The 22,882-nt window shown below is 38.9% G+C and overlaps 1 protein-coding gene across 7 annotated transcripts in view; it reads right to left on the minus strand.

Moving 5' to 3' along the window:
- PEX5L (peroxisomal biogenesis factor 5 like) overlaps positions 1-22,882 on the minus strand; it is a 190,934-nt gene continuing 168,052 nt past the window's right edge. For all 7 annotated transcript variants that reach the window (XM_060100062.1, XM_060100064.1, XM_060100061.1 and 4 more), the window contains 7 exons: positions 15,605-15,721; positions 13,223-13,366; positions 9,919-9,989; positions 8,408-8,605; positions 7,572-7,737; positions 7,037-7,194; positions 1-205 (listed from right to left, as the gene is read on the minus strand). In XM_060100062.1, coding sequence (XP_059956045.1) covers positions 1-205; positions 7,037-7,194; positions 7,572-7,737; positions 8,408-8,605; positions 9,919-9,989; positions 13,223-13,366; positions 15,605-15,721 — 1,059 coding nt within the window. The remainder of the gene's footprint in view (positions 206-7,036; positions 7,195-7,571; positions 7,738-8,407; positions 8,606-9,918; positions 9,990-13,222; positions 13,367-15,604; positions 15,722-22,882) is intronic.

A 22,882-nucleotide genomic window follows, 5' to 3' on the forward strand; every position in this document is an offset into this window, starting at 1 on the left:
TCAAGGATCCAAGTTGAAAGCTCTTAGGAGGACATCCAGGTCACCGAGATTAGCTGCCTGAAAGAGTTCCGGTTGGTCCATCAGAGAAAGGGCAATTCTGAGGGCAGCCCAGATATTCCCAGAGATTGCAGGATGAGGAACTTGCTGTTGATTCCTGCTCTTTCTTTGCAAACTGAGGGCAGTGAGAAAATTGCTGACCGCTTCTCTAAGAGGGTAGAAAAACAGGCATTTAAAAATGCAACAGATTTCAGAGTTAGCAAACTTAGAAATAAATGAATTAAGTTATCTTAGTCTAAAAATCCTAAATCACCTCTCTGGCATTTTGGATCATGAGGTGAACAACTTTCTGATTCTCTCATTATTCCTCTGTGAAAAGTCATTGTTAAATATAGTGAAGTCAGAAAGAAAAAAGGAGAGCAAACTTTATTTTAGGTATGTCTTGTGGGACAGGAAGAATAATAGCAAAACCATTGCTAACTCATTAATGCATTTGATTTTTCCCTACTCCAGGAATGATTTGAAGACTTAATACATCTGCAGATGTGATTTATATAACCAGAGGAGGCATCTGGCCTTACTCAGAAACGAAGTAGCTTAACTTTTCTCATTAGTTTAAGTTTTCTCAAAGTAGGAGGCAGCCGGGCTGAGTTGAGTTTGTTATCAAAGCAGCTGGACTTGGATCCCAGTTGTTTAGCCTTAGGCATATTTCTTCTCCAAGCCTCAGTTTCCCCATATGTATTACAGGGAGAATAAAAGTCATTTTAAAGCCTTGCTGTGAGGTGCAGCTGAATCATTTATGTGAAAGCTCCTATCATTAAGTTAGGTCAAGAGTTCTTCACGTGGTCTGGGGAACTCTGGGGATCAGTGAGGTCAAAATTATTTTTATAATAATACTGAGATGTCATTTTACCATTTCACTCTCATTTTCTCATGAATATACAATGGAATTTTCCAGTGACTATATGACGTGTGATATCCCAATAGATTGAATGCAGAAGCAGAGGTGAGAATGTGTCTTCTATAAGCAAGATATTAAAGAAATTTGTAAAAATGATAAAAGAATGTCACTCTTTTCACTAAACTGTTTGAGAATAATTTTTTAAATAAAATATATAATTCATGTTAACATGTAATTAGTCTATTATTATTTTTAAATGAATCTCTTTTCTGTTTCTAATATGGTAAATATTGATAGGTATAACCCACATAAACAAAAGCCCCTTGAGGTTCTCAATAATTGTTAGAAGTGGAAAGGGGTCCCAAGAATACAAAGTTTGTGACCCACTGAGTCAGATGCTGTCCAAAGGCCTAGCTCCCGTGGTCCATTACTGTGCTCTGTTGCTTGCGTGCCCGGTGTACCTGCCGGGACTGCCCTCTTCAGCTTTCCTGTCACCTAGGAACGTGTAATATGTATCTGACAAACTTGTCTTTGCTAAGAATGACGCCTCTTTCACTTGTATCTTCTTTACTCTTCTTAAAAGCTTTTCACATACTTGATCTCATTTAATCCTACAAGGTAGTCACTGTTAAGCATCTGGTAAGAAACCATAAAGAAAGCGAGGCTGGATTTCTGATTCCAATGCACACGATCCAGGCATTTGCTCATCTATATTGTTAGATCTGCCCAGAAGTAAAGGGCAATTGGGGAATGGTTGCACTGTAGGTAGCAACCTGGGTAATGGAAGGGAGTGGGTGTTCTCATCAACCCTCTTCTGGGTTTCTTGTAATCAAGGAAGAGAAGAGGATTTATAGCAGATGCACACGGAGAGTTTACTTTGGAGGCCCTCTCTGGCTTCCTCGGCACAGGAAGGCAGCTCGAATGACAGTGACTCCAATTCCTCTCATCATCCTAGGCCTGTAAGAACTCTGGGGAAGGAAGATGCTGGAATGTCCTCCTGCATGCCCTCCCGCACAGGCTGCTCCTGCCCCGATGTGTGGCACTGGTCTCCGAGGGCCGTGGAGAGTAACAGAATAGTCGAACCTGTTAGCCTCGTCAAGCAACTCCAGGTTTTCTCATGAAGACAGTCTCAACTTTTCCCCCAACTTGAGAACTCAGAGGCCTTTGAGGGGACTCAGAAGACTGTATGTGTACAAATGGGAATAGTCTTCAAATGTTACACACATATATGTGTGAATAAGTTTAAATTGTTTTAAATGTTATGTCATGACTAATAAAAAGCACATTCATTTAAAAGTATTCTTCATTTTATAGTAGCTCTCCCTCATACTAATACTAAAAACATTACATATCAAATGGGATGAGATTTATGTTTTTAATTAAAAAGGGGTCCTCACTTTTGAAAAGGTTAAGATTTTTTTGTCTAAGTTCTACTTTGAAGTTCCTACTGACAAAAGGGTAGCATTTTAAGCTCCACCCAGGTTTCACGCCAATTTCCTCTCCTTATTTCAATTGTATACAGTAGGAGGAGAGGGCTCACCTTTGACTCTGTATAGAACGTGAGATGACAAATAGCGCATGTTATAGCTACATACACAGACACCTGCGGTTCTTGAGGGAGAAGGCCCAAGACTGGTGGATACCAACTCCTGGCTTTCTTCTGAGCCACATCTCTATTGAGGGTTGTCATTTCCTAAGCACCCACTTATACCGCAAGTGAAACTTATTTTCAGAATGCATTTAAGGCTCATGTCTCTCTTGATGGCCTTTTTTCTCAGGAAAAAATGCAAGATGCTTATTTACTTCACAAAACTTCCGATATTCTACATGACAATAAAAGACCCACACATTTTAGCCAAAACACTTTGCTGTTCCAAAGTATCTATTTGATTCAAGTGGACAGACTTAGCAAACAAGAAAACAGGATGCACAGTTAAATTTGAATTTCAGATAAACAATGAATAATTTCCAGTATAAGTATATCCCATGCAATATTTTGAAAATACTTATCTTAAAAACATATTTGGTATTTATCTGAAATTCAAATTTAGCTGAGCATTCTGCATTTTATCTGGCAACCCTAAAATTGACTTGCTCTTATACAGGAGACTTTCTGCTTGAGATAAAAAATTCACACCTCAAGAAACTTTGTCCATTTCTACTTATTATGGACTTTCATGGCCTCCTGCAAATAGTTGCCCTACTGAGTCTTACATCTGTGAGTGTCAAGAAAATATTTTATTGGCCCCTCAAGTATTTTTTTCTACACTAAGGAGTTACAATTAAAACTCATCCTAAAGCTTTAGAAAATTTACATGCTAAAAGAGGACTTTCTAAAGCTTAGTGTGTAAATCAATGAAGTTAGAACACTCCCTCATACCATACACAAAAATAAACTCAAAATGGCTTAAGGACTTAAATATAAGATATGACACCATAAAGCTCCTAGAAGAGAACATAGGCAAAACATTCTCTGACATAAATTGTACCAATGTTTTCTTAGGTCAGTCTCCCAAGGCAAAAGAAATAAAAGCAAAAATAAACAAATGGGGCCTAATCAAACTTATAAGCTTTTGTACAGCAAAGGAACCATCAACAAAATGAAAAGACAACCTATGGAATGGGAGGAAATGTTTGCAAATGATGCAATCGACAAGGGATTAATCTTCAAAATATACAAACAGCTCATACAGCTCAATATCAAAAAACCATACAACCTAATAAAAAAATGGGCAGAAAACCTAAACAGACATTTCTCCAAAGATGACATACAGATGGCCAACAGGCACATGAAAAGATGCTCAACATCGCTAATTATTAGAGAAATGCAAATCAAAACTATAATCACACCGGTCAGAATGGCCATCATCAAAAAGTCTACAAATAATAGGGACTTTTCTGGTGGCGCAGTGGTTAAGAATCCGCCTGCCAGTGCAGGGGACATGGGTTCGAGCCCTGGTCTGGGAAGATCCCACATGCTGCAGAGCAACTAAGCCCGTGTGCCACAACTACTGAGCCCATGTGCCACAACTACTGAAGCCCATGTGCCTAGAACCCATGCTTCTCAACAGGAGAAGCCACCGCAATGAGAAGCCCGTGCACCATAACAAAGTAGCCCCCACTCACCACAACTAGAGAAAGCCTGAGCACAGCAAAAAAGACCCAATGACCCAACACAGCCAAAAATAAATAAATAAATAAATTTATTAAAAGAAAAAGTCTACAAATACAAATGCTGGAGAAGGTGTGGAGAAAAGTGAGTCCTTGTACACTGTTGGTGGGAATGTAAACTGGTGCAGCCATTATGGAAAACAGTATGGAGTTTCCTTAAAAACCTAAATATAGAGCTACTGTATGATCCAGCAATCCCACTCCTGGGCATATATCTGGGAAAAGATGAAAACTCTAATTTGAAAAGATACATGCATCCCAATGTTCATAGCAGCAGTATTTACAATAGCCAAGACACGGAAGCAACCTAAATGTCCATTGACAGACGAATGGATAAAGAAGATGTGGTGTGGTATATACACATACACACACACACACACACACATATGCACACACACAATGGAATGCTACTCAGCCATAAAAAAATAAAAAAGAACGAAATAGTGCCATTTGCAGCAACATGGATGGACCTAGAGATTATCATACTAAGTAAAGTAAGTCAGAGAAAGACAAATATATGATATCACTTATTTATGGAATCTAAAAAACTGATACAAATGAATTTACTTACCAAACAGAAACTGACTCACAAGACACAGAAAACAAACTTATGGCTACCAAAGGGGAAACGTGGGGGAGAGATAAATTAGGAGTTTGGGATTAACAGATGCACACTCTATATATAAAATAGATAAACAACAAGGATTTACTGTACAGCACAGGGAACTATATTCAATATCTTGTAATAAACTATAATGGAAAAGAATCTGAAAAAATATATATCTGAATTACTTTGCTGTACACTAGAAACTAACACAACATTGTAAATCAACTATACTTCGATTTTGTTTTAAAAAGGCCTCCTTTAGTGAACTCAATATGTCTATGTGTACATATGTATTTACTTACATCTCTCCTTGCTCCAAAAGAAGGGCCTAAGGTGTCATAAAGCACATAAGAACCAACCTAGTCAGTGAATAAAGGTAGTAAAGATAAAATCAGGTTAGGGAAGTCAGAGCCAGGAATGAAGCTAGTATATGGAACAGACAGCACAGATTTGACTCCAGCCCTTTGTGGAGCTGCGGTAAAGAGGGCCTCTGCAGTGGCACATTTCACAACATCCATAAAATAAAACAAACTGGCTGCTCAGGAATCACTCAGCTATTCTTCGTTTTGACCTAAGATCCTCATAGAAGACAGAGTGTAATCCAGTGACTAATGTTCTTTCTAAGATCCTTTGAGTATAAATGCAGCAACTAGTTTCCAAAGCTTCAATATTTGCCAGTGGCACAATGCTCTAATGCAGTTCAGAGACAGCAATTCTTCAGATGTCAAAGATTGCAATCCAATTATGCAGCTCTCTCATGACTTATCTAAATAATAATAATCATGATGATGATGGCAATGGTAACACTCATAATAATAATGCCTACTAGGTATTGAGCATCTGCTCTGAGCTAGGCAATTACATTTAACCTGCACAATAATCCTGCAAGGGGGATTCCCTGGTGGCACACTGGTTAAGAATCCACCTGCCAATGCAGGGTTCGAGCCCTGGTCTGGGAAGATCCCACATGCCGCGGAGCAACTAAGCCCGTGTGCCACAACTACTGAGCTTGCGCTCTAGAGCCTTCGAGCCACAGCTACTGAAGCCCACGTGCCAAGAGCCCATGCACCGCAACAAGAGAAGCCCGCACACCGCAACAAAGAGTAGCCCCCGCTCGCAGCAACTAGAGAAAGCCCATGCACAGCAACGAAGACCCAGTGCAGCCAAAAATAAATAAATAAATAAATTTATTTAAAAAAATAATAATCCTGCAAGATAGATACTATTACCTCTTTGTTTTTATGCAAGTGAAGAAATTGAGGCTCAAAGTTATATGCCCAGAGTTATAAAACCAGTAAATGGCAGAGCTATGATTTGAACCCAAGTCTGTCTGATCCTAAGAGCCTGGCTCTTTCTGAGAATGAGAAAGGGTTTACATTTTTTGTGGAGTTTAAAACTAACATTAATTTCTCTCTTTTGTTTTCCAATTATGAAAGTAATACCTGGTTTAGAAAATAGAAAAAAATAGGAAAAGAAAGAAGAAAAAAATCACCCAAACTTTTGGTCATTTATGGTCCGTGTTGATGGGGAACAGACAGAGGATATAGACCTGAATGATAATGAGGAGGTCAAGAGAGGAGGAGAAAGACATTTCAAACTCTAAACCCACGATTTAAAAATCTGTTCCTTTTTCTTTTAATAACTAACTTTACTGGTAAATTAGGTTTAGAACAGCGGTCCCCAACCTTTTTGGCACCAGGGACCAGCTTCGTAGAAGACAATTTTTCCACAGCCGGGGGTGGGGAGATGGCGGTGATGCGGGCGGTGACGCGGGTGATGGGGCAGCAGATGAAGCTTCGCTCTCGCTCACCCACCACGCACTTCCTGCTGTGTGGCCCGGTTCCCTACAGGCTGCAGACCCATACTGGTCTGCAGCCCGGGGGTTGGGGACCCCTGGTTTAGAAAACCTGAATTCTTGGTTGTGCTTTGCCAAAAACTGGCCTTGAAACCCTCTTGAGTCATTCTGCTGGGTTCCCTTGTTCCCACCCTGCCATGGTTCTTTTCTTCCTTACCTGGGAAATGAAGGGTTGAACTGCTCATGTTTCTCAAAGAGTTGCCCTTGGCGGTGTTAAAAACCCAGATGACTTATCCTAAGCCCCAGTCAATCAAAATCTCTGGGAGAGGGGCCTGGGAATGTACATTTCACAAGATGCCCCAATGATTGCTGATCTCTAAAGATTAAGCAACAGGGAGGCAGGCAGTTCCTGTTTCAACATCCCTCAGGATCTGAAGGTTTGAAACTTACTCTTAACAAGAGGAGATTACAAAAGGAGGTATTTTTACTGGGAAACAACTTTTCAGATTATTTAACCTCAGCCCTGAGCGTGGCTCTTGGTTGTTAGCCTGCTGCCATACTTCACCTGTAGGCGCCCAGGTTGATGCAGCTTATCCCCAGATTGTATCTGGACCGGATGAAGCCTGGCTGAATCTCCAGCGCTCGTGTGTAGGCCTCCACGGCTTCCTCGCTGCGGTCTCCGTTTGCCAAGGTCGCCCCAAGGCGGTTCCATAATGAATAGTCCTGATGACAAAATTAGAGCTAACAACCCGTACAAGCCACAATGAGAGTATTCCCCTGCTCCCTGCTGAAAGATGATAGCTAAAACTATATCCAATGCTCATGAACAAGGACCATGACAGGTGAATTACTCAAAAATCTTTATGGACAACCCTCTGAAATGACTTTCATTCATCAAAGAGCAGCTCTATTTGATGCTGTCAGGCAAATCATGTTTCTATTTTAGGTATCTAAGTATTAACAGCCGCTGTAGCATATCAGTACTGATCACTTTAAACCATTGGATGCAGGGAAATAAAGTGCAGCAGAAATGCACAAAATGTAGCCTGTGAAAACTTATTTTTAACAGAGAATCTTATGGTTTCTTGCTGTGCACTTACCTCTGGCCGAACAGTTAAGGCAGCATTAAATGCATCTATTGCTCTATTAAATTCTCCACTCAGGTGGAACAGTACCCCCAGACCTGTCTGTAGGTCTGGGTCGATCATATCTCCATTTTGGTGGGCAGCTTCGAGATATAATTCCTTCACTCCTTCCAGAACAGAGCTACAAAGGAAACAAGTTAGATTTGTAATCCAAATAGTCTGAACATAAGTGACTTACTAGTATGTTTGCTGTTCCAGGAGAACAGACTGGAAAAATCTTGCTTAAAATATCTTAGCTTAATGAGAGGACTATTAATATTGTAGATTAAAAAATACCTGCTGATTTTCACAAAATACGTTGTTGTACACAGATAAGACTGTGCTAAGTAAGGTCTTGATGAGGAGAGTTCCATGGACCCTATGATGCCAATGTAGAAAACCCCAGGGCTAAGTTTCCCAAAGCTTGAGTGAGAATTTAACATCATGATTTATTGCTGATAGAAACAAAATTCCCAGAAGAAAGGACTTTCCTTTTTCCCCACACCTAATTCTCAGGCTTTATAAAACTTGGCACATTGGTATTTATTATAACTTATTTTAGGTTAATTATATGTCCAGAGCATTTAGCTTTGAAATATGGTACTCAGATAAACGTCTGGGAGTGTCCACAATGTAGGTCATTTGTCCAAAGTTTGGCTCTGGTCTCAGCATCGATCTTTTAGGTCAGTGCTGCTCTTCCAGCAGAATGCTGTCCTACAAACCATCCTGAAATGGGTGGTGGTGGGGACCGAGGCTCATTAGTTGCCCTGAAGGTGACTGTGTACATGGATGTAATTTAATGAGAAGGATACCTATCAACGGGAGACTTAGACATCCACCGGGTGAGGCCTGGAGATCCCTTCTTGCTCTTCACAAGGTATTTGTACTTTGGATTTTGCTTAATCCAATTCTTTAAAGCTTCACAGGCATCCTGCTGATGTCCGGTGTTAGTGTAACTCACAGCCAAAGCCATCAAAGCTTTCAAGTTGTTGGGCTGCAGTTCTAAGCACCTGAAAGAAGGCAAAATAAAAGCAAATTTCAGATTTTTTTTGGAGCCAGAGTCTGAACAGTTCTTTAGAAAATTTGAGGTCTCTATTGATTAAATGGTGCAAAAACATTGCTAAGTTTGTGTTGTCTCTGGAAATACCATATTTATCTACATGAAAATTTGGACCTCTGCACATTTTTAAGAAAGTTAAAACTCAGCCTGATTAGTGCTAGATTTGGTAATTTTAATGAAATGGTTTAAAAACTATAGAAAATGAGGCTAATCCTGCATATAATTTATTAGTAATTAGTTTATCTAATGAGAAGTAGGGAATATCACTATTTTAATGCTGATCTACTATCAACATATTAAATGTATCTTGTCCACAAAGCAAACTGACTTGAACTAAATTTGGATGTTAAGAAATGAAAGACTGTACAGTGTTTCATAAAGGAGAGGGAAATTCCCCATGTTTCAACTACTAATGTGGGTTTAGGAGGCACAGGCTACAGCTGCTCCTCCTCATGCTACCCCACTGGCTGCTGGCAAGGGCTTTTCAAACTTTGATGCACATGAGAATCATCTGGGGATCTGGTAAAATGCAGATTCTGATCTAATAGGCCTGGGGGTGGGGGCAGCCTGAGGTTGTTCAGGTACAACAAGCTCCCAGGTGATGATGATGCTGGTGATCTGTGGATAAGACTTTGCTTAGCAAGCCCTGCACAGAACCTACATCAGTTCTTTAGGAAGAGATTACGTATATATGGATGTATAATAAATATACATTTATTTATTTATAAGAAAGAGTAGGGAAAGTGAAAGTCAATTTGGTAGGGGCTATTTTCCCAGGGTTTAAATAGGGGCTCTAATCAAGTAAGATGTGATGCTACACCCACCAAAGTAGTCTAGAACTTTAGTCAGGGGCTCAGGATGCTGAAACTATCTCAGGAGATTCTCCATAGACATATGGAACTAAAATTACATTGAGATTATTTTGAGTATGTTTTTCCTGAAGAAAACTTTCAGATGCCACAAAAGGCTAGAAAGCTAAAAACAACTATTGATTCAATGAGTCTACTTTATGACTGCTTTTGACATAGACTCTTTTGTGCCAATGAAGGCCAATTTGTAGTTGGTAAAACACTGCGATTTAAGAACACGATTTCTTCATAAATTGTTTTCCAGAGCTCAATGGAAGTAATATGTGGCATCTTGGCACTTATCCTGGTCACATTTTTACAGTGTACTTAAGGGTCAAAGGACGAATCTGAAACCACAGGAAGTCCATTAACAAGTGTCCACCAGGCCCATGATTTTGCACTTAGCTTCATCTACCTCTGGAGGGCGACAATAGCTGCTTGTTCATTTTCATTCTCTGCCTGGGTTATCCCGAGGAACTGCCATGCCTACAAAAAACAACTGATGTTAATATTACAAGAGAAAGCAGAATCACTCATGTGCTTTAGTTGGTTCATTTACATGTGACAGATCCCTCTGTGCAGAGCAGCCTGTCTCGGTTGTGAGAGTCTTGTAAAAGGGAAAAACATCACACGCATTTCTTCATTCAAACTCTCTTGTGACATCTGGGTCAAGATTCTCTGTCATTATTTACAAACTCTTAAGTATTTATTTTCTCCTGTGGCTCATGGAAACCTCTGAGTTTCTGAGATTTCATGATATTAGTTATCTTAAAAGCAAAAGATAAATATATAAAACGATGCATCTATCAGGAAAAGAGGTAGAAAAATAACTCAGAAATGTAGCTAAATAGTCTAAAGTTTACAATAAGGAAACTCAAGATGTACAAAATAGAATTAGTTTGTATAAATGAAAGTCAAGCAGTTATTATAAGAGGTAACAGGAAATTTAGGAACTAGGGGAAACAAAACGAACCCCACTACAATGTGTTCACCACTTAATATAATCATTGTTAAAAAGCATAAAACACATATAAAATGCAATATAGTATATATAATTTTATAGCCTACATTTATACTTTATATTACATTATCAGCACTTTCATGTTTTTATAAAATCTCCCTTATATTTTTTAATTTAAATTTTGTTAAACAGATATCCCATTATTCCCTCAACCAATTCCCTTGTTGCTCTACGTTGTTTCTAATCCTTTGCAATGGTCAATAATGTGAAGAATATCTTCAAACAGATAACGTTTTCCACATCTGGAATGAAAATTTTTAATATAAAATATTTCTACTTATATACTTATAAGAACAGTAATTCTCACACCATTACAAGCACAATACGCATCAACAAAACCTCTCATTACACACATTGTCCTCAGATTTGCTGGGGGTGTATCAGTCTTAGGGATTTTAAAAGGTTTGCATAACTCTCTTCTTTGAGAAGCAATGCTATCAACATTTAAAAACAGAACTCTATGAAAACATAGGGAGTCATCTTAAAGTGCTGTAAAAATTGTATTGGCTTTTTCCCTCATGGGTTATTATTACACATACCATACAAACTCATAAAAAAATACTGAGTATTTCTCCCCCCAGAATATCAGTGATTCTTTTAAATCTTTCAAACATATACAAAGCAGCTTCTAATTTGATTTCACCTTTCATACATCTTAGAATGCTTCTTAAGAAAAGATTGATGAAACAGTCTTTCTCTGGGGGCTTCTTCCTAGCCTTTGGGTGTGGTGTCATTTTCACCATTCACAGATCGTCCATTATCTTAGCGTTGGGCTCTCCATCAATTGAGAAGCCCTGAGTCCTGGTCTAGGATCCATCAGTACCAAGTGTCCTCATTTTCTCAGTTATGAGCCTGGGATAATAATGTATACCTTTTTATTAAACTTCCCAGGGTTGTTGCGTCAAATGATATAATATATATGAAAACACATAGCACTTAGAAATGTAAGATGACACGATTTTTTTGGGAGGGTTGTAGTTTCCTCTTAACACAATGACTTTCTCTTCTACATTGATATTTAGATCTTTTAAAAATTCCAATATTTTGGTTCAGAATTCCAACTCTCAATTCAATCTCATTTCACTGTCAACATTTTGACTAACAAGATACTAGGCGCTTTAAGTAGTATTAATAATTAGTTTACTTGTTCTTTCTATGCAAACTAAGTACAACCAATAATAATGATAAAGGCTAAATACTGATGTGCCAGGCACTAAACTGGGCATTTTATTTGTATGAACTTATCCTCACGACACCCAATGAGATAGTTATAATTGTGATTTCCATTTTACATGTGAGGAAACTGAACCTTAGAGGGTTTAAATGGGTTGTCCCAGATCACGTGGCTCATGGCTAACAAGTGGTAGAGCAGGGATTTGAACCCACATGGTTAGGATAGCAGAGCCCAGAGGCTTAACCACTGTTCTGTACTGTCTTCTCAGCACTGCATATATAATACATTTCTGAAAATTCCTCTGGGAATATCCCCCTATAAGATGTTTCCTGAAAATTACAAACTAGAAAAGAAGCTTTGATACCTGCCAGTGTCTTATTATAGGCCTTTGCAGTTTGGGAAAATTAGTGGACCAAGATAAAATTGCAGAAGCCTCTTCGGTGTCTCCCAGTCTCCATCTCCACTCACACTTCATGTCTCAGAGAAAGGGGCTTTTCTAACGTGAATCTGATCGTGTCCCATAGTGGTTCCCCATGGCTTTCAGGATGAAGTTCAACTCTTGGCTACCTCTTCTTCCCCCCTCCCTCTCCTGCCACTGTCTCCTCCCCTCTCTCACCATGGATCCAATGTTTCCTGTCCCTCTGCCCACCCACAAACCATTCCCTTTTAACAGCAGCTGGACTCCCCTGCAGTTTTTAATCCTCTCTCCCTCAAAATTCAGCTTTGGATTCACTTGGAGGGGAAGGCTGGGTCAGAACCCTTGCTCTCGGCTCTCCTGTGCGTACTCTGACACTGCATTTATTACACTACATTGATTTATTTACTTGTCTTCCAGATAGATCACAAATCTGTCCTTTCAACTGGTCCATTTTTTCTACCTCTTCAATATTTTAGGACTTCCCTGGTGGCACAGTGGTTAAGAATCTGCCTGCCAATGCAGGGGACATGGGTTCGAACCCTGCTCCGGGAAGATCCCACATGCCGCAGAGCATCTAAGCCCGTGAGCCACAACTGCTGAAGTCCAGATGCCTAGAGCCCATGCTCTGCAATAAGAAAAGCCACCGCAATGAGAAGCCCGTGCACCACAACGAAGACCCAATGCAGCCAAAAATAAAAATAAATAAATAAATTTATAAAAAAACAAAATTTAAGCCAATGCCTGGCACAATTCTCGGGACATAATATGTGCTCAATAAATGCTGAGTGAGTAAATCAAGGGTGAGATATGGTGTGGCTCTAGACCCAGACAAAATCATACTCTGCTCCATGAAAACTACTGCTGAGCCTCTAGGTTGGCAGTTTTGGCTTTTCGTTTCTTGTCTCCACCTTTTATTTTTGGGCACTGTAGACACTGCAGATTTGGTTAGAAAATAGGTACCTATTTGTAACTTTCAAATACATATCAGGCTTAGCCACGTTAACTCCTTTGGGAAACTTTACTTGATGAAAATGCCACCTAGCAGAACTCTCTGTCACCCTCTGTCCGCCCCTTTCCAAGCCCAGCAGGATGAAGGGGAATGACACCTCTGCATCTCCAGGGTCCTGAAGAATTGCTGCCTCCATGAACAAGATGGTAACTGGCAGGTCCCCTTCCTTCAGCCTTTTTAAGCCTTCTTCAAATGCTCCAGGCCAGTCCTTGAAGGGGTTTTCAGTGTGAAAGTAATATCCCTACAACACAGAGGGGCCAACACAGATCCATTGATTTCACTCTTCATTGTTATATTCAGTCAGTTCTTTTTGAATTTGAATTCAATTAATTTTATTTAAATTATTTGATTAATTTCAATTAAGTATAAATTGCTGTTTTTCCCCTTATTTTGACTGTGGTACATTTTCATTGTGTAAATGTTAGATAATCTTATTTTGTTATCGAATAATATGAAAAGAAACAAAAAGTTACTTATAATGTCATGACTTAAATATGATCACTTAATATTTTGGAGTTTGTTTTCCTTCTGGTATTTCTTTTGTTCTTTTTGTTTTAGCCACTTCCCCACAAGATTTTTAAAATACTGACTTTTGGGACATATTTTTGCTAAGTGCTGCCACTCACTTCCTTGAAATGTTAATACCACATACTGTACATCTGTTTATATACAGTGGCCCTTTGGAGGGCTACAAACCATTGTAATATCTAAGATTTTTTTCACCTTCTACTCCTCAAACCAGTTTTTGTCCCACTGGGGGGCTGTATCTCTCCACTGAGAATGTATGCTTTAAAGTTACGATCTTTTATTGCAAAAATTTAAACAATACAGAATGTACAAATAATCTTCTAGTATTTTTCTGAGTATATAAGTTAAATAAGTTCATACGATATATGCAGGTTTGTAGCTTAAGCCCCACTTAATTTTAGTTATTAAAGTTATTTATATTATGCTAAAAATTAATCAATCCTCTTTTGATGGACATTCAGGTTACTGCCAAATTTTTGTTGTTGTTGTTATCATAAATAAAGCTACAGTGAAAGCCTCATGCTCAAATCTTTGTCTGCATGTGATTATTACCTTAGGATAGACTTCTAGAAGGATTTATTATGCTAAGGGCTATGAACTATTTTGAGACCCTTGATATATGTAGCTGAATTGTTTTTGAGAAAGTATGTCCTGACAGACTCTCATCAGAAGTATCAGAGATATTATTTGTTGCAACCTTAGTAGCAGAGATTGTCATAAAATCCTTCCAAATTGATAGATACAAATAAGCTAGTCTGTTGTTGATGCTACTAAGGTTTTTAAATACATCAAATGGAGACCTTCACTCTCCATAGGTGCTTAGAAAGACAAAACTCTTTGTCAAAATCCATAGGGTATGACCAGTTTATGTAGTGGTGTTAGGGATATGGGGCCCTGGGAGTGGGGAGCTCTGTCTGGTGCATGGATTACAGCCCAGAGACCGATGTTCTGCATCAATGTTCTCTCTTCTCACTCTCGGTTTCTTTGTGGAAAATTAACCTAATTAGTTTTAATGAGATGGTTGATCTGATTTTATGAGATTTTTGCCTCACCTACTGTGGAACAGAGAATACTGGAAGGAGAAAGGCATTTCAATGACTACATAGATTGCTAATCCCATAAGATCAGAGACTATTCATCATAGTCCCCAGTATCTAGAGCAAACAGTAAAATTTGTTGGGTTGAACTAAATAACATGGAAGGTATCCAGAACTGAGTATGACTGAGAATTCCTCTACCACAAAACATAACATAAATATTTATATATTTATGTTTCCCCTGTGAAAGAAAATTCAATCTTTCCATCTCTTTCTTTCAAGTCATGTAAACTTATTTCTCAAGTATTTTTTTTTCCAAGTGCCTTTAAAAGCATAAATCCTAGAGCAACTGGGACTTCATGGGTAATTTGACTGGCTGTTGACTGTACTCACATATTTTCTGGGGCTCTTCTCAGGGGAATGTCTCTGAGGGATCCCCTTGGGACCTGACCTGGTTGTGTGAAGTGTATCTTTTCCATTTTTCCACTTTTCTTTGCTAGCTGCATAAAGACCACCTGTGAAATACATCCCTAAGTCCCCCTTTTCACCCCCCTGCCCACTGATATCACTTCTGTCAGCTTACTGACGTGGCTCAGGCATTGTGGGATTAGCCCAGTTCTTGTTCTAACCTGTCCTCAATGTTAGTTCAGTAACTGGCCAAGCTCTGGTTGGCTGCCAAACTGTCTTAACATTGACAAAAAAATAAGGGTATTGCATTCCAGCTTTGCTGCCTTCACGCATTGGAAGATTACACTGTTTTCATGTGCCAGAATTTCTTATAGGTCAGATTGACATGAAATTGTCTGTTTAATTCTTGGATTTTTTTCACAAAATAGTTATCAACTAATTTATAAAAATATGATCCACAGAGGTTGAGAAAATTGGTCAGCATATGTAAGAAGAGAAATGATCACCTTCTCGCTAGCTGAGATTGTAACCTGGTTCTGGGCTTCTTGGTTCTCCGATATCCAGTTCCTCCGGGCCATTTCTTCCCATTCTGCTTGCATCTTATCCCAAAACTCTGTATCTGACTAGGAGACAGGAAAAATGAAGAGAGATAGATTTAAGAACATGCTATATAATTTGGTTTATTTCCAGAGAGACAGTTTTCCTCATAGATAAAAATGAGTTCTGAGGAGGAATAAAGTGTTCAAACTGGCCACATCCAATGATACTCATGGTTGAAGAGCTTCTGGAGGGCACTCAGTGCTCAAAGTGTTGAACTAGATTAGTTCTGACTTTCTCCAGGAGGAAAATAGTTACCATCTGAGGAACCAGGATCACATAAACCAAATTCAGCTATAAATCCATTCCTTGAACAGTTTCAAGTGTGGGTACCAGGCACACATTTTAGGAAGGGCAGTCTCTCCTAGAGTTGCTCCTAGGCTATAAAGAACTAGAGCAACTGCTTTGGGACTGGCTGGGCAGTGACTTGGGGAGGCAGCTGGCCATGGACAAGGGAAAGCAACATTGGTTGATCCTACTTTGTGCCAAGCACTGTGTTAGGAGAAAACTGAGTCTAGAGGGTTATGGTCATAAAGCTGGGATTGCACAGGATCTGAACCACAGTCTCGATTCTAAGCTCATGCTCATCACCTTATGGCAAACATGGCTTCCTGGTGCTAAAGAATGAAGGAGAACAGCTTTGGGTGTGAACTCGACTGAGACCTCTTCAAGGTATGTATGTATGTACGTATGTACATTTATTTTTGGCTGTGTTGGGTCTTGGTTGCTGCGATCTGACTTTCTCTGGTTGCAGCGAGCGTGGGCTACTCTTCGTTGTGCTGCACGGGCTTCTCATTGCAGTGGCTTCTCTTGTTGCGGGACATGGGCTCTAGGCACACGGGCTTCAGTAGTTGTGGCACGTGGGCTCAGCAGTTGTGGCTCACGGGCTTAGTTGCTCCGCAGCATGTAGGATCTTCCCGGACCAGGGCTCGAACCCGCGTCCCCTGCATTGGCAGGCGGATTCCCAACCACCGCGCCACCAGTGAAGCCCTTCAAGGTCTTTTCTATGGCAGGATGATTTTTTGAAAAAATACTGCTTTGTGTTTTCCTCTTTATAACTTTCAAGTCTTCCAAAAGGGAAACCAGGCCATTAGCTCTCCTTTACTTCAGGGGAAGTATGTGTTCCTGGACTGAGGCAGAATTTTTCTTCAAGATCTGTCCCTGGTTGGCTTCTACTTTACTAAGCCTGAAGAGAGTACTTGAGGTATCCTGGGGGCGGGGGAGGAAAAAGAGGCAAGTATCATAAAGAACTTAAGAGAGGAGGGGGAATTTGCAGGGGCAGGAAAAGAGAAGGAGGGTGGTGGGTTCTGAGAGGAGTGGGAGATGATGCTTAGGTTTTAGGTATTTCCCTGGCAAATTGGCCTGACATCCGAGAGAATGACAGAGGGTGTGCTAGGAACTCTGATCCTCATATGGCAGAGAAATAGAGAGAAACTGGATTTTGAGGAATCACTTGGGGCTTGGTTGGCTGTTAGCAGTCAGCATGACAGACAAGAGGATGGAGGCTCTGTCCTTGTGTTCTGGCACCACATAAGCCTTCCATATTTGGTGCTTAAGACTGTTACCTGCCGGTTTGGTAAAAGAGATGCTTGGAAACCACTTTATTTTCCTTAAAGAAAACAAAGAAATGGGTATTCCTTGAACACCTGAGTCTGGGACTGAGATCCAATTTCTCTGCAAATCTCAATTTCTGTGATTCTAAATTCTGTGACTTGTTGACGTCCCATCAAAGGTTGTTCTTTATCTTTTAATCCTCCCAGTCTCACCCTCTACTCCACCCTCATGCCTGGGTGCTGGTTGTTCTGTGGTGGGACCTCTTCTTCAAAGTTGCTCTGAATGATAATTATAAGCTTATTTCTTCTGAATACACACATGCAGGGAAAAAGGGCCAGCCCAATGTGATTAATCCCGGGCTACTAAGTAATAAATAGTACTTTTTGTTCTCCTTCTTTATTATGTCCATAATACTCATCCCTACCACAGATACGGGTCCTGTCCCTTCAATAGCGGCCTTCCCTTAACAAAGGCTCAGGACAGCAGGCATCTTGATAATCTGTGTCTGATATGCTAGAAGCCCATGGAACGGATACCACTTATCCAGGTTAAGGTTAGGAATAAAATTCAAAATTTCTTTTTCAAAGAGTCTTTCTAGTAGAACACCAAATTTTGCCAACAGAATGATCTCAGATATACAACAGCTAGATAAAACACTAGAAGGAGATATCCTACCATGTTAGGAGTAATCTGTCTTTGAAAGAAGGGATGACGGGTGATGTTTTTCTCACTTTTTTTTGCTCTTCTGTACTTCCTGAATTTTCTATAAGTATTTTTTTTTTATAATTTAAGAAAGGTTAAAAAATAATAAAAAGAAAAATTATCTTTCCTTTTTAAAATACCAGGAAACCTGCACATTTAGATACTGAGGAGATGCTTTCTTGAATAGCTTTTTAAAAATGCAGGTTGAGCTTGTCTGCATAGAAACAAAGAGAAATCTATCAAGTGAATTTTATAATGTGTACTGACTTTCTGAAGCCCAGTGATGGGTGATGTGAAATGCCAAGGACTTCAAGTACTTTCTAAGGTAGTTAAGTTCCCTTAGTGAGATTCCTTGGAATCTAAAGTGATTACAAGTCTTCTGAATGAAAGAATGAGGAAGATTTTGTAATGTGTACATCTCCATTATAAAAGTCACCTTTCCTGCAGTTTCAAATTAGAGCAGTAGATGAATAAATAAGACTGCTGTGGAAAGAGAACCTCAGTTGAGGTGGAGCTGTCAGGCCCTAATTTCATGAGATACACCAGGACTGACTGTTACCACTTAGAATAAGTTCTGCTGACTAATTAAAGTGCACCGCACAGTTTCATTTAATTACAGAAGACTACTTTAAGCACAATCAATTTTCATCTGGTCTCAAAATCCAGACTTCATTCACGTAAGTGCAATTAACACTGCTTCTTTTCTATTCCTAATCAATTTCAGAGAAACCTGAAACATATTTGAATTTTAAACATTTTAGACATGACCGAGGAGATTTTACATATTGATGATTTTCTTAGCTGTTCTGGGATGCTGGTGGATTGGTTTTTATGCTCTCTAGGTAATAAATTATCTGCTTACACCAGAAACGAGCTATTGTTTGCAATCCATTTTCATTTTTAAAATAGCTTTCTGATTATAACAATGGTAGATATTCATTAAAAACTTGGTCTGTGCAGTATGGTGGTTAAGAACAGACACTTTCTCCTCATATGACCCTGGGAACAAATTCTGGCTCCATCATTGGCCTTCTGCAAGTCCCTTAATATCTCCAGGTCTCATTTTCCTTGTCCTTGAAATGAAGATAGACTAGTGGTCTTGGTTAGTCATTATTAGGACTAAAAGAGAAAGTGTGTCTGTGGCATAAAGCACATGGTAAATGCTCAGTAAAAGTAGGTGTGCTTACTAGTGCTTTTGTACCACTGAGAAAAATATAAAGAATGAAACAAAAATCACCCATAACCTCAAAGCTCAAATACACATCAGTGAGTATTTTGGTGTTTTAATTTTCTGTATATATCAGTACATACCCTCTTCTAGATACCTTTCCCCTCTTCAGTTAAAGTTTTCCTTTCTGCCTAATTATTCAAAAATAAGAGCAAGGTTAAGAAGATTATTGCAAAAATGGACTGTTATGTGGCAATTAAAATAGTATTTATGAAGAGTTCATTACAACATGGAATAGGCCTTGATTTATAATGCTGCTTGATATGTAGTATGATTACAATGATAGAAAACAAGTAATGTGTGAGGAAAAAAAGACTATAGAGAAAAAAATGCACCCATGGTACTGAGTTCATGAGTTGGGATTATGAGGAATTTGCCCCATCACCTTCCCTTGTACTTTTCGGCATTTCCCAAATCTTCTATTGCTAGCATGTATTATTTTAGTGAAAAAGTAAGATTTGCTTAAAATAAGCTTACATCTTTTCAGTTTCAATTCCTCCATGACGTTTTCTCCAAAGACCCTACACTACAGCAATCTCTTACCTCTCTGAATTCCAATACCGATATTCTCGATCAGTGGTTTGGAAGAAAAGAGGTATGTGCTAGCAGCTGCCATTAACGCTGTGAACTTGAGCAAGTCATTTAAACCCATCTGTACATTATTTTTTATCATTTGTAAAGTTAGAAGACTGAACTCATTCGATAATAGCTCAGGCTTCTTTGTCTGTGCAGATTAACTCAGAAGATCAGAATAAGGGGGAAGGGAGATCATAGTCCAGCATCACTTTTTTTTTTGGAGGGGGCTTCTAGCCTGTTCACTGATCTCCAAAAATTATTTACTTTAAAACATTTCTCTAAAAGTATGTTTGACATTTTCCTTTCATTTTTTGATTGTAAAACTAGTACATAAAAATTTCTTTAAAATACCTAGAAATAAATGACAATGGAGACACGACGACCCAAAACCTATGGGATGCAGCAAAAGCAGTTCTAAGAGGGAAGTTTATAGCAATACAATCCTACCTTAAGAAACAGGAAACATCTTGAATAAACAACCTAACCTTGCACCTAAAGCAATTAGAGAAAGAAGAAGAAAAAAACTCCAAAGTTAGCAGAAGGAAAGAAATCATAAAGATCAGATCAGAAATAAATGAAAAAGAAATTAAGGAAATGATAGCTAAGGTCAATAAAACTAAAAGCTGGTTCTTTAAGAAGATAAACAAAATTGATAAACCATTAGCCAGACATATCAAGAAAAAAAGGAAGAAGACAAATCAATAGAATTAGAAATGAAAATGGAGAAGTAACAACTGACACTGCAGAAATACAAAGGATCATGAGAGATTACTACAAGCAACTCTATGCCAATAAAATGGACAACCTGGAAGAAATGGACAAATTCTTAGAAACGCACAACCTGCCAAGACTGAATCAGGAAGAAATAGAAAATATGAACAGACCAATAACACTGAAATTGAAACTGTGATTAAAAATCTTCCAACAAACAAAAGCCTAGGACCAGATGGCTTCACAGGCGAATTCTATCAAACATTTAGAGAAGAGCTAACACCTATCCTTCTCAAACTCTTCCAAAATAAAGCAGAGGGAGGAACACTCCCAAACTCATTCTATGAGGCCACCATCATCACCCTGATACCAAAACCAGACAAGGATGCCACAAAGAAAGAAAACTACAGGCCAAGATTACTGATGAACATAGATGGAAAAATCCTCAACAAAATACTAGCAAACAGAATCCAACAGCACATTAAAAGGATCATACACCATGATCAACTGGGGTTTATCCCAGGAATGCAAGGATTCTTCAGTACATGCAAATCAATCAATGTGATACACCATTTTAACAAATTGAAGGAGAAAATCCATATGGTCACCTCAATAGATGCAGAGAAAGCTTTCGACAAAATTCAACACCCATTTATGATAAAAACCCTCCAGAAAGTAGGCACAGAGGGAACTTTCCTCAATATAATAAAGGCCATATATGACAAACCCACAGCCAACATCGTCCTCAATGGTGAAAAACTGAAACCCTTTCCACTAAGATCAGGAAAAGACAAGGTTGCCCACTCGCACCACTCTTATTCAACATAGTTTTGGAAGTTTTAGCCACAGCAATCAGAGAAGAAATCCAAATCAGAAAAGAAGTAAAGCTGTCACTGTTTGCAGATGACATGATACTATACATAGAGAATCCTAAAGATGCTACCAGAAAACTACTAGAGCTAATCAATGAATTTGGTAAAGTAGCAGGATACAAAATTAATGCACAGAAATCTCTTGCATTCCTATACACTAATGATGAAAAATCTGAAAGTGAAATCAAAGAAACACTCCCATTTACCACTGCAACAAAAAGAATAAAATATCTAGGAATAAACCTACCTAAGGAGACAAAAGACCTGTATGCAGAAAATTGTAAGACACTGATGAAAGAAATTAAAGATGATACAAATAGATGGAGAGATATACCATGTTCTTGGATTGGAAGAATCAACATTGTGAAAATGACTCTACTACCCAAAGCAATCTACAGATTCAATGCAAGCCCTATCAAACTACCACTGGCATTTTTCACAGAACTAGAATAAAAAATTTCACAATTTGTATGGAAACACAGAAGACCCTGAGTAGCCAAAGCAATCTTGAGAATGAAAAATGGAGCTGGAGGAATCAGGCTCCCTGACTTCAGACTCTACTACGCTACAGTAATCAAGACAGTATGGTACTGGCACACAAACAGAAAGATAGATCAATGGAACAGGATAGAAAGCCCAGAGGTAAACCCATGCACATATGGTCACCTTATCTTTGATAAAGGAGGCAGGAATGTACAGTGGAGAAAGGACAGTCTCTTCAATAAGTGGTGCTGGGAAAACTGGACAGGTACATGTAAAAGTATGAGATTAGAACACTCTCTAACACCATACTCAAAAATAAGCTCAAAATGGATTAAAGACCTAAATGTAAGGCTAGACACTATCAAACTCTTAGAGGAAAACTTAGGCAGAACACTCTATGACATAAATCACAGCAAGATCCTTTTTGACCCACCTCCTAGAGAAATGGAAATAAAAATAAAAATAAACAAATGGGACCTAATGAAACTTCAAAGCTTTTGCACAGCAAAGGCAACCATAAACAAGACCAAAAGACAACCTTCAGAATGGGAGAAAATATTTGCAAATGAAGCAACTGACAAAGGATTAATCTCCAAAATTTACAAGCAGCTCATGCAGCTCAATAACAAAAAAACAACCCAATCCAAAAATGGGCAGAAGACCTAAATAGACATTTCTCCAAAGAAGATATACAGACTGTCGACAAACACATGAAAGAATGCTCAACATCATTAATCATTAGAGAAATGCAAATCAAAACTACAATGAGATATCTCAAACCAGTCAGAATAGCCATCATCAAAAAATCTACAAACAATAAGTGCTGGAGGGGGTGTGGAGAAAAGGGAACACTCTTGCACTGCTGGTGGGAATGTGAATTGGTACAGCCACTATGTAGAACAGTAAGGAAGGTCATTAAAAAACTAAAAATAGAACTTCCATATGACCCAGCAGTCCCACTACTGGGCATATACCCTGAGAAAACCATAATTCAAAAAGAGTCATGTACCAAAATGTTCATTGCCGCTCTATTTACAATAGCCAGGAGATGGAAACAACCT

Source organism: Mesoplodon densirostris, chromosome 5, assembly GCF_025265405.1.
Source record: "Mesoplodon densirostris isolate mMesDen1 chromosome 5, mMesDen1 primary haplotype, whole genome shotgun sequence".
Lineage (NCBI taxonomy): Eukaryota > Metazoa > Chordata > Mammalia > Artiodactyla > Ziphiidae > Mesoplodon > Mesoplodon densirostris.